Below are 16,468 nucleotides of genomic sequence, written 5' to 3'. Positions count from 1 at the left end.
TGCATGACCTCTTTCCTGCAGTGTTTTTACCACCTTGTCTGAAAGTCCCTTTGCTTTCAATAGGTCTTCCTCAGAAACCAGGAGGTTAACTGCAGAAACTCCACTTCCGGATGGTTTACTGCCCCCCGGGAAAGCAGATCCTTCCTGGACGGTAATTTCCACAATCAAAAGTTTGTATTGAAAACAAGGTCAGGTTTACAGTTAGGCTCGGTTCACACAGGGGCGACTTGTCCAGGCGACTTAGCCGCCTGACAAGTCACGCTCCGTTCTGTACTATGGAACCGTTCTAATAGGAGCGACTCAAGTCGCTCAGACTTAGAAAAAAGGTTCCTGTACTACTTTTGGGGCGACTTCAGGCGACTTGCATTGACTTCTATACAGAAGTCGTTTTGCAAGTCGTCGCTGAAGTCGTGTGAAGGTCGCGTCTGTGAGTCGCGCTGCAAGTCGTGCCGCCCCTCTGTGAACCGAGGCTTAGTGCTTGAATACACGTGTTATTGCAGTTAATCTGTAAACAATTAGCAATATAATTACATATCCACTGTATTCTGATTTAATTAATGTTAAAGTATGGGGTTGTTATACAATTGAAGACATAAGGCAGCATACAGTATTTGAGGAAAGATGAGTATTGAATAGGGTATGTGGGGGGGGGGGGGGGGGGAGAGTTGTTAGGGGACAGATGTTGGGTCAGTGATTTTTTTGTAGTGGCTTAAATTGGTGGGGACCAGGTTGATTAGGCATATGGCTGCATTCAATTCCAGGCGAGTTTCTGTTATGTGCTTTATCCAGGGCTGGACTGGGACAGAAATTTGGCCCTGGACTTCATCCAGACCGGCCCACTTACATTTTGAGTGTCCCATTAGCACTCCCTTACATCAGAATGTCCCATTACCAGCCCCCTTACATCAGAGAGTCCCATCAGCAGCCCCCTTACATCAGAGAGTCCCATCAGCAGCCCCCTTACATCAAAGAGTCCCATCAGCAGCCCCCTTACATCAGAGTGTCCCATAACCAGCCCCCTTTCATCAGAGTGTCCCATAACCAGCCCCCTTTCATCAGAGCGGCCTACAGAGCCATCGGCCCACCAGGAAACTCCCGGTTGTCCCAATGGCCAGTGCATGCCTGGCTTTATCCAAGTTCTAACTGCATCCCAGTAGGTTTGTATTATTGGACATTCCCACCATATGTGCATGAAAGAGCCTATGTGTATTTTACATCTCCAGCATGTGTCCGAGGTGGAGTGAGACCATCTCCTGGCCTTTTGTGGTGTAATATACCATTGAGTGAGAATTTTATAGGATATTTCCTGGTATTTGGAGCTTAAAGCGGGATTCCACCCTAAAGTGGAACCTCCGCTGATCGGATCCCTCCCCCCCTCCGGTGTCACAATTGACACCTTTCAGGGGGGAGGGGGGTGGAGATACCTGTCAAAGACAGGTATTTTCACCCACTTCCGGGCATAGACTCCCGTGGGAGTCTACGCCATTTCCTGCCCTGCCGCGCTGTCTGCTGGGACACACACGGGTCCCAGTGACAGCGCGGAGATTTCCTATTGCGCGGCGCGGCTTGCGCATGCGCAGTAGGGAACCGGGAAGTGAAGCCGATTCGCTTCACTTCCTGATTCCCTCACCTAGAATGGTGACTACAGCAGCCGAGAGCCGAGCGATCGATCGGCCTCGGCTGCCGGCATCGCTGGAACCCGGGACAGGTGAGTGTCCATTTATTAAAAGTCCGCAGCTGTAGTATTTATAGCTTCTGCTTTTAATATTTTTTTTTTGGTGGAATCCCTCTTTAAGGAGCACTTGTGTGCCAGGATGCATGCCTTATTCCATTGCTCATCAGATATGCTGGTTTTGAGATCTAGCTCACACTTTATTTTGAATTTAGTATTGTCAGCATGTGACACTTGATTTAGCAACGAGTATGCAAGAGACGTGGTGTTCGCTACTGGTGATCCCTTTAAACATATAGTTTCTATCTGAGTCAATGGGAGGCAGAATTGGTGCTTGTGTTTGTTGTTTACCAGGAAGTCCTTTAGGTTGTATGTAAAACCAACTTCCAGCAAACGGCTGCCCCACCTCGGCGTTTAGTGTTTCGAAAGTCTTGACTTTTGAACCTGACATACAAGTGTGTACAAGAAAGTCTTGTGGCAGGTTATGGTGTAAGCCTGGGATGAAGTCAAGGTTATTTGTGAGTGGCGTCAGGGGGCCTGGGTTTGTTGCGATTTTTTGCGACTTTACCAGTGTTTGCCAGATCTTTATTGTGGTTTCAATTAGCGGGTGGTCTATAAGTTTGGGCTTTCTGGAGTTAAGCGACCATGGGAGGTAGAGTGTGGTGCTTGTTGCCAAATTGCTTTCTAGTTGGACCCAGTCCTTATTTAGGCTGTGGCAGTGCCAATCTATCACTCTCGTAATGTGGGTGGCCTGGTGGTCTTTTTAAAAGTCTGGCAGGCCTATACCCCCATTACTTTTAGATAGTGTTAAGCGTCGGAATTGAATTCTAGGCTTCTTATCTGCCCAGAGAAATCATCTTTGAATTTGACTTCATAATTTGAAGAAATGTTCTGGAATTTTAATTGGTAGAGCGTTAAATAGATAGAGAAGCCTGGGGAGTACCGTCATCTTTAATATTGAGGCCCTTCCAAACCAGGAGAACATTTTTACGTTCCATCTGAGAAGGTCCTTTTTGATCGTGTCAAGTAGGGGTTTGTAGTTTACATTATATAGTGATTCAATGTTACTGGTTACATTTATGCCCAAATACTTAAGGGTGCCTTGTTCCCATTTATAAGGGTGATTGTCTTGTAAAATTTTGAGTTGGTCCGGTGGCAGGGTGAGGTTGAGGGCCTCGGATTTTGACTGATTTACTTTGAAATTGGATATAAACCCAAAGGCTTGAAATATTTTGTGGAGTTTGGAATCTAAATGTGGGGATTGGTGAGGAAGAACAGGAGATCATCCGCGTAAGCAGCAATTTTGTACTCTCTGTCATTTAGTGTGAGGCCCTGGATATCAGCATTCAGATTAATTGTTCTAATTAGAGGTTCTAGGGTAAGGAGGAAGAGGAGTGGCGATAGGGGGCAGCCTTGGCGAGTACCATTATGGATGGATATAGGTTCAGAAAATATATTATTCATTTTGATTTTGGCTTGGGGATTTCGATAGAGAGCTGAGATCCAGGATAAAATGTTTTCGTTTAGGCCAATATGAGCGCATGTGGCCATCATGTAATCCCAGGAGACCCTATCGAAAGCCTTCTCGGCATCGGTAGAAAGCAGCATGCCTTTAGTTTTAGATTTCTGGGCAAAATGGATTAGATTCAAGGCTTTGATGGTGTTGTCACGGGCTTCTCTCCAAGGCATGAATCCCACTTGTTCATGGCAGATAATTTTTGTTAAAAGGGGTTTTAATCTGTTGGCTAGAATTTTAGCCAGGAGTTTAAGGTCTATGTTAAGGAGTGAGATGGGTCTGAAGTTTGCGCATTCCGTGTGTTCCTTATTGGGCATGGGAATTACAGCTATATGTGCCATGAGGAAGGATTGGGATTCATGTTTGTTCTTTGCTAAAAAGTTAAAGGCCGAACGGAGGGGCTTTATAAGAGAGTTTGTATAAGTTTTATAGTACTGTGACGTGAAGCCGTCTGGTCCGGGGCTCTTTCCTGCTTTTAAATCTGCAATCGCGTTTGAGATTTCAGAGGTAGTTATGGGGTCCTCGAGTGCGTTTGAGTCTTCTTTTGTCAGGGTGGGTAGTCTGCTATTCTTTAGGAAATCGTGTATGGTGTCCTGTTTTGTGTGCGTTAGGTGAGATGGTTTGTGTTGAGCCGGTAGTTTATATAATTTAGAGTAGTAGGTGTGGAACATTGCCGCTATCTCTTCAGAATTGTGTTTTAAGGTTCCCCTTTTGTCTTTTAAGGCATGAATGTGGTTCGATAACGAGGCATCTTTTAGGGCTTTGGCCAATTGCTTTCCACTCTTGTCTCTGTGTTCATAAAAAATGCTTTTTAAAAAAAAAAGATAACGTTTAATCTTCAAGTCCAATAGTAGCCTTAGGGAAGTTCTGCGTTGTGTTAATTGGTCTTCGAGTCTGAGTGATTGGGATTGTTTGTGTTGTAGTTCAAGGCTGGCAATTTGTTGGGAGAGTTTAGCGATTTCACCTTCCCTTTCTTTCTTTTTCCGAGCACCCCATTTGATGAGTTCACCTCTTACCACTGATTTGTGTGCCTCCCAATTGTTTAGTGGGTTCGTGTCAGCGTTGTGGCTAAAGTATATGTTAATGGCGTTTTGGATGTCATCTTTTATAATTGGGTCGGTGAGGAGTGTGGAATTCAATCTCCAATTGAATACAGATTTGTGTGGTGTGTTGAGATGTAGAGTAACTGCCGTGGGTGCATGGTCAGAAAGGGCTATAATGCCTATTTCTGCTGAAAGTGGATTACCAAGGTCTCTGCGAGATGAATATCATGTCAATTCTCGGGTATTTTTTATGGGGTGTGGAGAAAAAGGTAAAGTCCCTGTCTGTGGGGTGCATGGATCTCCATGTATCTACCAATGTCAGAGATTGTAATAGTGATTTTATTCGTTTGAGAGTCCTATACGTGACTTGCGTGTGTCCCGTCAAGGTGTCTTTAAGGGGTGCAAGGGGGACATTAAAGTCTCCTCCAAGGAGGGTACACCCTTCTGCAAACCATTTGAGTTCCTCTATAATTTTGTTGCAGAAAGATATATGTGAGGAATTCAGAAAGTACACATTGGCTAAAGTTATAGGCGACCCTTCCCATGAGCCTTTGAGAAATAGAAATCGTCCCTCAGGATCCGTCAGTTGTTGCGTTAGTACAAAGGGAGCGTCTTTGTGAAGAAGGATGGATACTCCTTTGGTTTTGGCAAGGGGGTTGGTGGCGTGGTATGGTGTGGTAAAGGTTCTGTCAGTGATTCTAGGGATATTGTTGCCCTTAAAGTGAGTTTTTCTGTATAAATACTATTAAGGGTCGGGTTTTTTTTAAGTTCCCTTAATAATTTAGTCCTTTTTCCAGGTACGTTCAGACCATTTACATTATGGGAAAGAATGGTAGGTGCTTTCCCTAAGAAAGCGTATGCCATGTTGTGAGCAAAACGTGGAGAGGGAGGTGTCCAGGGATGCTGAGTATTTTAGCAGTGTACACTGTACGTACTGCTGTGGTGAGGAGCAAGCAGGCAGGAATGGATTAGGTGTAGAAACGGTTGTGTGTTTAAAGAATGCAAACAGGTAGGGGGTGGGAGGGGAAGGAACGTGTATAACCAATGTAGAGGGTGGTTTGAAAGTGTTAACTAGTGTGCCACCACTGGGTGGCGAGTCAGCTTGGTGTCTGACTTGTTCTGGTGTAAGGTAGTACTTTCCCTGTGGGGGATAGTGGGAGGTGTGATAGCAATAAATTATTATAAATATGCTATGTAGTAGTGTGTTGTGTATCAGCTAGGAAGTAACCCTGTGAAGAGGTCCAACGGGACCTAGGGGCCCAAGCGTCAGGATGGGGAATATTCCCCTATGTGGGCAGGGTGTCTGAGACCAAGTGTAGAGCTGTTCTTATGTAGGAGTTAGTAGCATATGGGATCATATGAGAGAATGACATTACATTTAGATTGTTTCCAATCTGCCTGTTAGCATTGGACGGTAATTTCCATGGAGGTTCCGTGGCTAGATTTAGAAGAACCGCAAACCAAGGTCTTTTTGGCCAAAACAGCGGGATTGGGATCATATCTGTCTTTTCCTCTCTGAATCTTCTTAAAACCAGTGGAATCAGAGACGGGGGGGGGAGAGTAAAACAGTCGGTAATGCCAAGGGTGGGAAAACGCATCCAAGCCTACTGCTTCGTCCCCTCGGTGAAGAGAAAAGAATCGGCTTACTTTTGAATTCTGCTGACTGGCAAATAGGTCTATTTGCGGAAGACCCCAGGACTTGGAATTCACCATAAAGACTTCCTGATTCAGACTCCACTCCGCCTCTGTCAGCTTCCGTCTGCTTAGAAGATCTGCCAACAGATTCTGAGAACCTTTCAGGTGAACTGCTGATAATGAAGCAGTGTTTTGCTCCGCCCAGGCCAGCAAGAGGTTGGCCAACTCCATCAGATCTTTGCTCCTGGTTCCCCCTGCTTCACTATATAGGTTATTGCAGTCATGTTGTCTGACAACACCTGAACGTGATGACCCCTAAATCCTGCTGAAAGGCCAACAGACCCAGAAAAATTGCCTTCAGCTCTCTCCAGTTGGAAGACCTTTGGGCCTCCGCCTTGGACCAGACCCCCTGAGAAGCCTGACTGTCCAGGTGGGCCCCCCAACCCCAGGCGCTTGCGCCCATCGTTAGATGCCTGTCCAGGGGGAAAATCCAAGAAAGGCCCATTGTTAGATTTACTTGATCTCTCCACCACCAGAGAGCCCTTTTTGTCTTTGCAGAAATCTTTATCTGCTTCTCTAGGGGATCTTGATAGGACCAATTGTGCAGAATATTTATCTGAAGGGGTCTGGAACGTAACCTGGCCCATTGGATAGCAGGGATTGCTGCCGTAAGTAGACCCAGCACTGCCATGGCTGACCTGACCGACACTGGCTGGTTGCTCTGAATTTGTTTCACTGCTGACTGTATCTTTTCTCTCTTTTCCAGTGGCAGAAAAAATTTCTGGAATACTGAGTTTATGGAATAACCCAAAAACTTACTTTCCTGCGAGGATACCAGATTTGACTTCTCCAAGTTCAGCAGCCACCCCAGACTTGAGGTGAGACTGGGACGCTTGGAGATTTACTAAGACTTGCTCTTTGGAGTCCGCAAAAATAAAAAGTCGTCCAAATAAAAGACGACTGAAATCCCCTTCAACTTCAGGGGTTCCAAGGCCTCCGCCATAATCTTTGTAAAGATTCTGGGGGAGGACGAGAGTCCGAATGGCAGAGCCCTGAATTGGAGGTGCCATATTGAACCACCTAGATCCACTGCCAGGCGTAAAAACTGCTGGGATGCCTGGTGTATGGGTACATGGAGGTAAGCGTCCCTCAAATCCAGGGATGCCATGAAACAGCCCACGGTCAGTAACTTTGTGATGGAAAAAAATCGTATCCATCCTGAAATGTTTGTACCGTATTGACCTGTTCAGAATTTTTAGGTTCAAAATCAAACGGTACTTCCCTGAGGGTTTCCTCACTAGAAAAATATGGGAGTAGAAGCCCCTGCCCTCTTGATTTTCTGGAACCTGGATCATGACTTCTTGCTGCATCAACTCCTGTATAGGCACATCATTGGAGAAGTCTTCTCCCGGTCCCTTGGTAGGACTGTTGCGTAAAACCTGCTGTAGGGTGGCTCTGAAAACTCCAGCCTGTAACCCTGAGCAATAACGCTTTTCACAAACAGACTTGGTGATATCGAGTCCCACTGCACGGGAAAAGCTGACAATCTCCCCCCCACTGGGGAGAGATTGTCACTTACTTTTATAGGCCTGTTCTGGGGGAGATCTAAAGAGAACTCCACCCCTACCTCTACCGCTCTGGGTGCCCCACTGGCCCTTACGGTCTTGGTCTTTACTCTTAAGGGACTGCTGAAGAGCACGAAAAATTTTCTTGACAGTTTGCTGCTTCTTAGCCGGAAACGCCTTTTTCTTGTCGGCTGTCCTGTCAAGAACCAACTCCAGGTCAGGCCCAAAGAGAAGATCTCCCGAAAAAGGCAAGCTTCATAGCTTAACTTTAGACGCTGTGTCCCCTGACCAGGTTTTCAGCCAGATTGCCCGCCTAGCTGAATTCACCAGAGCTGATGATCTTGCAACTAATTTAACTGATTCAGCTGAAGCATCAGCCATATACTTGACCGCATTCAAGATTAGGGGAAACAAATCCAAAAGATCTTTGCAAGGCGTACCTGCTTCTACGTGGCTTTTCAATTTTTCCACCCAGCACTCCAGGTTCCTGGCCACAACTGTGGTGGCCATGGCTGGCTTAAGACTAACTGATGTTGCATCCCAGGCTTTTTTGAAGATGGAGTAGACTTTCTTGTCCATTGGATCTTTCAAGATTCCCATATCCTCAAAGGCTAAATCTGTGCGCCTAGAGACCTGAGAGAATGCCGCATCTACTCGAGGCTTCTTATTCCATACCTCAGAGTCCTTGTCCTCAAAGGGGAATCTCCTCTTGAGGGACTTGGAGAAAAAAGGAGCTCTTTCTGGATCCTTCCACTCTTTAACTGAATCCGAAAGGACCCTATGAACCGGGAAAACTCTACGTTTTGTTTCGTCCATACGCTGGTACATTTTGTCGTGAATTGACAACTGTACTTTTTCCTCCTGAATTTCCAGAGTAGTGCAGATTGTTCTCAATATGTCATCTACCTCCTCCAGTGATAGGTTGTACCGAGAGGTCCTGCTATCCTCTTCTTCCTTCTCTGAATCTGAGGGAGACAACAGTACTCCCCCCTTCATCACCTGAGTCCTCGGTCTCTAATGGCTTAGATGAAGACGCCTTAGGACTAGGTGGTAGGTTCTGGGGTTCAACTTGCACTGATGGACTTTGTATCATGATGGACCTGATGGAACTTAACGAGCTTGTCAGCTCTTTAACCGAGGAAAACAGATCCTTGTACTGCTGGAACATCTCCTCCTCCACCAGCTCCTTAATATAAACTGCACATCACCTTCTGCCACAAATCTCTAAGGGGGTTCTTGCAAGGAGGACATTTTCTTTGGCTTGGTTTAGGCTTTCCCAACGATTTTTCCTGAAACGACATACAGTTTACACTAGCCTAGTGTCTAAACTGCTAAAGAAACACCACCAAGCCAGTGCAGAGATCAACCACCACAGGCACCCGTGAGACCCCTGAACCATGCTGCAGGGTCCGAGCGACGTCACCTCTGACCCTGCAGCGACAGGCCCCCAACAGGGAGGTAACCAAAAAAAACCCCTACAGAAGCCCATAAGGTAGTGTAGTAAGCCACCACTGCACCCCACCTACCTGGGCTGGACCGGTGCTAGGGGCTCCTGCCTCCGCCATTGCTGTCTTCCCTCGTCCATTCCGCTGAGTAGAACAGCCTCCTGTGCTGAAATCAGCCATCTTTTTAAATTTCCCGGGCGCCGTGTCATCACCGCTGGCCGGAAACGGAAGCATCGGTCACCTGACCCGCCCCCTAGTCCCTGCGTTCCAGGAGCTTGGAAGCAGAGCGCCACGCCCTCTCAGAGCGCCCTGCGTCGCCGCAAATGACGCACTTGCCAGCCAGGACCTGGAACCGAGAACATGCTGCTGACCTGCAGCGGCCCCAGCCTGTAACAGAGCCCTCCCTGCATCCACACAATGCGGACTCCAGGAGCACGACACTGACCCTCTGAAGGGCCTCACTCCCCTGAGATGGCGGGACCGGGGACACTAGACAACCCCCCACCCCTGGGGGGGCTGCTGGCTGGCCATACAAACTACCAACAACAACCAGTAAGCCTGCTCCACCACCCCGGAGAGCGTGTAGCTTCCCTGGTTCCAGGCACATGCTTCCACCATGGAGGAAACACAATAACTGAAGCCATGGTGGAAGAGGAAGAGTTTTTAAAGGCTGGCATGCGTTTCCTGTGAAGAAGGTGGAGCCGACTGTCTCCGGGGTTGTCCTGAAAGGCGATTTGAGAAAAGAAAGATTTCTTCATCTAGACAAGCGAGTTGGCTAGAGGAATCCTCACTTCTGAGACATTGTATTCTGACAGCGGTGACTCTTCCCGCTGAACAGGCCAAATTTTGATCCATCTATATGACCAGCTAACTTGCTGTCACCCCATAACAGGAAGTACCTGAACAAAGACATTCTTGGAAGGATCAACATTGTAACCCCCAGGCGCTAAGCTTATGCAAATATGTGGCCTCTTAGAGGCCGGGCTTTGCCACTGAGGGGCCGCATATTTGCATGCATTAGTGCCAAAAGAACTGTGCCAAGAACGCGCATCCTGGTGGCTCAAGAGAATTTTCCTGAACGCTTCTTACGAGCGGGAGTTTTCCGATCATGTGACTGCCGTGACAGCCAATCACAGCAGTCACATGGTCACAAGCTCTACCCCGCCTCCCGGAATGCAAACCCCTTAAAGAGTCCTTTTTTAACTTCTTTTGGAAATCTCAACTTGATTTTAGGGTCTCGGTGTGCCTAGACGCGCTCCTAACGGAGGACATTCGGCGCAGTGCAAAATATATAAAAAAAGCATATCAAATCAAAGGGCCGGCACAAAGGGGTTAAAGTGTTTCTAAAGTTGAAACATTTTTTACCTTAATGAATTTCTTGTATTAAGGCAAAAAATGTTTAGGCATCAGCAACCCCCCCCACCCCCCCTCCCCCCAAGCCATGGCTCTGTGTGTGAATGTACATGCAGAGTAGCAGCTAAGGAGCCCCCACAGCAAGCGGTTTGCTCTGGGGGCAATCGGCAGGAGGGAGGGGCCAAGAGCGTCAGCAGACGACCCCTGTAAGAGGAAGATCAAAGCTGCTCTGTGCAAAGCCACTGCACAGAGCAGCATTTTCCCCCCTTCTTTCCCTTTCTCTCTTCATTGCGCCATCCCCTCTTCCCCTTCTCCCCCCCTCCCCCATTTCCCCCCTCCCTTCCCTCCTTTTCCTGGAGCACATTAGTACCGAGATAGTACACTACTAAATCTGGGGGTTTGAGTGTTCGTGTGGCTAGCCCCAGCAGGTACCCTCAGGCTCTTATCCCTCCCCTTGTCTTCCTATATCATTTTGGATGATGGTATTTTTTTATGCCTAGGTTTAGTGTCCCTATTTGAGGCTATACTCAACAAATTTATGCACAGAGCAGGTAAGTTATGTTAATAACTTATATGTTAACATGCTTGTTATTTGAAAAACAAAACAAAAAAAACACAAGCCTTTAACCATCGGCCGTCTGCGCTATACCTGAAAGACAGCTACAGCGCGGACTTCATTTGCCGGAAGGGCGCACATGGATGTCCTCCCGTGCTCGAGCGGCCTGCACGCCCCCTGCAGGGTGCGCGCAGCACGCGCTGTGATCAGCGAGTCTTTGAGAGACTCAGCTGATCACAGATCGGAGTAAGGGGTTGATCCCAACCCCTTACCACGGGATCAGCTGTCAGCCAATGACAGCTGATCATGTGATGTAAACAAAGCCGGTAATAGCCTATTTTTCCTCTTCAGGCTGATAGCATAAGGAGTAAAAAAAAAAAAAAGCCGATCACCAGTGGCTGCGAGAGGGACATTGGTCCCGATCGTAAAGACACCACCAGTGCTCACCAATGCCACCTACCAGTGCCCACAGTGTCACCTCACATTGCCACCTATCAGTGCCCTCAGTACCACCTCACAGTGCCACAGTGCCACCAGTGCGTCATTACCAGTGCTGCCTATCAATACCACCTACCAGTGCCAAAAAATCATTGCCCATCAGTGCCACCTGTCAGTGGCACCCATCGGTGCCGTCTTATCAGTGCCTATCAATGTTGCCTTACCTGTGCCTATCATTGCAGCCCATAAGTGTTCATCAGTGCAGCCTCACCAGCGAATATCAAGGAGAAAAATTACAGGTTTGCAAAATTTTATAACAAACTATGAAACATATTTTTTTTGTTTGTTTAGCAAAAAATAAAAACCCAAGTGGTGATTAACCAGTTGAGATCCGCGCTATAGCCGAATGACAGCTACAGCGCGGATCTCCTTTGCCGGGACTACGTCTATTGATGTCGTCCCATGCACGAGCGGCCTGCGCGCCCCCTGAGGCGCGCTCTGTGATCGGCGAGTCTATGAGACTCGCCTGATCACCGATCCGAGCAAGGGGTCGATCCCGACCCCTTATCACGTGATCAGCTGTCAGCCAATGACAGCTGATCATGTGATATAACGGAGCCGGCTATTAATCGGCTATTATTCCTCCTCGCGTTGACAGCGCGAGGAGAAAAAAAAAGAGCCGATTACCGGCGGCCGTGATCGGGACATCAGTCCCGATCACGGCCAGCCCTGCCAGTGCCCACCTGCCCCCTGCTTTGCCACATCAATAAAAAATGTGTCAATAAAAAATGTGTCCCCCCTGTCAGTGCCACCCAGCAGTGCCCACAGTGCCACCCAGCAATGCCCACAGTGCCACCCAGCAGTGCCACCCAGCAGTGCCCACAGTGCCACCCAGCAGTGCCAACAATCTGCCTCAAAGGTGCTGCACCCCAGTGCCACATATCCGTGCCCAGCAGTGCCGCCCATCAGTGCCCATCAGTGCCCAGCAGTGCCACCTATCAGAGCCACCTATCAGTGCCACCTATCAGTGCCCATCAGTCCCATCTATCAGTGGTACCCATCAGTGCCCCTTAGTGCCACCTATCCGTGCCATCTTATCTGTGCCCATCTTCGCCCATCAGTGCCGCCTTAACTATGCCTATCAGGGCCCACCAGTGCAGCCTATCAGGGCCCACCAGTGCAGCCTATCAGGGCCCACCAGTGCAGCCTATCAGGGCCCACCAGTGCAGCCTATCAGGGCCCACCAGTGCAGCCTATCAGGGCCCACCAGTGCAGCCTATCAGGGCCGCCTCATCAGCGCACTTCAATGAAGGAGAAAAATTACCTGTTTGCAAAATTTTATAACAAACTATTAAACATAATTTTTTTTTTTGCATCTTTTTTTGTTTGTTTAGCAAAAAATAAAACTCCCAGCTGTAATTAAATACCACCAAAAGAAAGCTCTATTTGTGGGAAAAAAAATGATAAAAATTTCATTTGGGTACAGTGTTGTATGGCCGCGCAATTGTCATTCAAAGTGCATCAGCGCTGAAAGCTGAAAATTGGTCTGGGACTGAGGGGGGTGTAAGTGCCCAGTAAGCAAGTGGTTAAATACCACCAAAAAAACTCCATTTGTGTGAAAAAAATTATAAAAAAACTCAATTTGGGTACAGTGTTGTATGACCGCGCAATTGTCATTCAAAGTGTGACAGCGCTGAAAGCTGAAAATTGGTCTGGACAGGAAGGGGAGTTTAGGTGCCATTCAGTAAGCAAGTGGTTACTATCGCTTTAAAATATAAATAAGATGCATACTCAGTAATGTCGCGTACACACGATCGAATTGTCCGGCGTAATTAGTCCGCCGAAACACATTTCACCGGACAATCCGGTCATGTGTGGGCTTCAGCGGACTTTCTCAGCGTAAAGTCCGGCGGACTTAGAAAGTATTTTTGCAGTCCAATCTTTCCGCCGGACTTTGGTTTCAGCGGACAATACCTTCGTGGGTATGCTAGTCCGGCGGACTAAAGCCTCGTACACACGGTCGGACTTTGTACAAACTTTTCCGTGGACTTTTGTACAAAGGGCGTGGTCCACAAGTTTGTATTGCATACACACGGTCTTATTTTTTTTCAACAAACACGAACGTAGTGACGTCACAACGTACTGACGCCACTTCAAAAGAGGACGTTCAATGACTCCAGCGCCACCTTTGGTCAACTTCTGTATTGTAGTCTGATCTTTTGCATTGGTTCTGAGCATGCGTATTTGTACCTTGTACAAAAGTCCGATGCTTTTGCGTACACGGTCGGACTTTGCTCCAATCGGACTTTTGTTGCCAGAAAGTTTGTCCGTTCGCACAGCCAACAAAAGTCAGATGAAAACAGAAAAAGTTTGTCCGATGGAGCGTACACACAGTCGGATGTTGCTCCAAAACAGCTAATTTGCATGTTTGTTGTCAAAAAGTCCGACCGTGTGTACGGGCCTTAAGAATGACGCATGCTCAGAAGCCAGTACGAGAAGGAAGCTATTGAACTTCCTTTTTCAAGTAGCGTCGTACGCGCTGTACGTCATCGCGCTAGCAAACGCTGGACTTTCTGTGTGTCCGTGTGTGGCCAAGTCCGTTCGGTAGAAAGTCTGCCAGATTGTTTGCCGGACTAAGTTTGCCGGACAATTCGATCGTGTGTACGCGGCCTAAGTGATTAAATCTGCCTAAAGACGGAGGGTTTAATATCACTTTAACATGCAAGCAAATTGCATCTATACATGTATATGTATTGGGACCCACTCTGTACTCGACTCACCTTTCTGAACAGCCATGGTACATCAGTTTCTGGTCAGAACAGTCCGATGTAGATGCAGGTAAGGACCAAAACAATGACTCCCATGTCCAGTACAAGCTCTGCTGGTCCTGCCTGGCACCGCTGTGTCATGTGACTGCGAGCTCCTTCATCTCCCCTCGTGGCTCTATGTACACAGTGCCCTCTGCACAGAACAAGACATTCACACCAGCAGGAAACCAGCCAAGCTATTTCTGATCCTTCCAAACAACAAAAACAGCTAAACATTGTAACACAAGACCAGAGAAACGTGAGGAAGCCGCATCTTCCCATCTACAGATCAGCAGAGGACCTTCGCTCTCGTATTCTGCACAACATACAGGAAGTGACACCGTGTCCTACAACAAAGGATATATAGACACTGGTGTGTACAAGTTTGTATACCCTTTGGAGAATTTGTAAATATTTGTACCATTTTTAACCACTTAAGTCCCGGAAGATTTGAACCCCTTCCTGACTAGAGCACTTTTTGCGATTCGGCACTGTGTCGCTTTATCTGACTATTGCGCCGGTTGTGCGACGTGGCACCCAAACAAAAATTTACGTCCTTTTTTTTCCCCCCACAAATAGAGCTTTCTTTTGGTGGCATTAGATCACCTCTGTGGTTTTTATTTTTTGCGCTATAAACAAAAAAAAGAGCGACAATTTTGAAAAAACATTTTTTTTGCTATAATAAATATCCCCCAAAAATATATAAAACACACAATTTTTTTCCTCAATTGAGGCCCATAAGTATTCTTCTACATATTTTTGGTAAAAAAAAAAAAAAAAATAAAAAAAAAAACACGCAATAAGTGTATATTGATTGGTTTGCGCAAAAGTTATAGCATCTACAAAATGGGGTATTTTTATGACATTTTTTAAAAAAAAATTTATTAGTAATGGCGGCGATCTGTGATTTTTATCATGACTGCAACATTATGGCGGACACATCGGACACTTTCGACACTATTTTGGGACCATTGCCATTTATACAGCGATCAGGCTATAAAACGCACTGATTACTGTGTAAATGGCAGTGAAGGGGTTAACCACTAGGGCGCGATGAAGGGGTTAAGTGTGTCCTAGGGAGTGATTCTAGCTGGGGGGGTGGGCTTCAACTCACATGACAGCGATCACTGCTCCTGATGACAGGGAGCAGTGATCTCTGTCATGTCACAAGGCAGAACGAGGAAATGCCTTGTTTACCGTATTTTCCGGCGTATAAGACGACCTTTTACAGTAAAAAAAAAAAAAAAAATGGGCAAAAAGCGGGGGTCGTCTTATACGCCAGGTATACAGCTGGGGTTATCATATGCCAGCCGCCCGCTGGATGTTAAGCCCTCCGGAGTGTGCGGTAATACTGTATACATACAGTATACACCGCTGAGCCAATCCCGGCGAGCGATGTATTCTATTAATGAATACAGAGCCTGCTCGGATTGGAGTAACAACCTCTGCCAATCCCAGCAGGCTACATACAGTAGCCTGCTCGGATTGGCTGTGAGAGTCAGAGGCGCGGGCTGATGATGTTACAACCTTTGCCAATCCGAGCAGGCACTGTATTCAATAATAGAATGCATAGCTCGCCGTGACTCAGGGTGGTATACTGTATGTATACTGTGAGACAGCATGTTACCCGGTGCCAACTTCGTTACTGGACATACGGTATTACCGCACAAGGGGGTCGTCTTATACAGTGAGTACAGCACAAAACCAAAGTTTTAAATCAAAAAGTGTGTGTGTGGGGGGGTCGGGTCGTCTTATATGTCGGGTCGCCTTATACGCCGGTAAATATGGGTAGGCACTTCCCCGTTCTGAGGCTCCGTGACTCGATGTCTGCCGGTCCGGCGGGCACAGTCACACTGTACCTGGCGGGGGCACGCGCTCGCTAGCACCAACAATTAAAGGGTGATGTGCAGGTACGCCCATTTGCCCACCGCTGCCATTATGTCGATGTATGTCATCGTGCAGCAGTCAGCAAGTGGTTAAAGAAAATACTATAGGCCAGTGATGGCGAACTTTGGCACCCCAGATGTTTTGGAACTACATTTCCCATGATGCTCATGCACTGTGTAATGTAGCTGAGCATCATGGGAAATGTAGTTCCAAAACATCTGGGGTGCCAAGGTTCGCCATCACTGCTATAGACCTTGTTGACCTCTCTCCAAACATAGCGCTTATAGTTGGCCTGACCTTAGCTTGATATCAAGAGAACCCTGAATTTTCCACTTGTTAAGTACTGGCTGGCATATTCAAGGCTCTTGATATCTTTTTATATCTTTTTCTGTCCTTATACAGTTCCATTACCTTTTTACACAGGTCTTTTGACAGTTCTTTTCTGCTCCTCATGGCTCAGTATCTAGTCTGCTCAGTGCATTCATGTGAGAGCAAACAAATTCACTATTTATGCAGAGTGACTAATTGCAATTTAAAAAGCCACAGGTGTT

At 47.1% G+C, this 16,468-nt stretch overlaps 1 protein-coding gene across 4 annotated transcripts in view; it reads right to left on the bottom strand.

Annotated features, from left to right (window-relative positions):
• The window catches only part of LIPE (lipase E, hormone sensitive type), a 126,270-nt gene that overhangs the window by 60,110 nt on the left and 49,692 nt on the right, over positions 1 to 16,468 (bottom strand). The window contains exon 1 of one of the 4 annotated variants that reach the window (XM_077456605.1): positions 14,004 to 14,184. The exons of the other annotated variants lie outside the window; for them this stretch is intronic. Coding sequence (XP_077312731.1) covers positions 14,004 to 14,019 — 16 coding nt within the window. The 5' untranslated portion in view covers positions 14,020 to 14,184. Of the gene's footprint in view, positions 1 to 14,003; positions 14,185 to 16,468 lie in introns of those variants that run through there. 4 annotated transcript variants of the gene reach the window in all.

The sequence above is a fragment of the Lithobates pipiens genome, unplaced genomic scaffold, assembly GCF_037356315.1.
Source record: "Lithobates pipiens isolate NorthernLeopardFrog02 unplaced genomic scaffold, aLitPip1_a1.2 Scaffold_27, whole genome shotgun sequence".
NCBI classification, from domain to species: Eukaryota; Metazoa; Chordata; class Amphibia; order Anura; family Ranidae; genus Lithobates; species Lithobates pipiens.
Note: the sequence above shows the minus strand (reverse complement) of the source record. Positions and strands in the feature narration are given on the sequence as shown.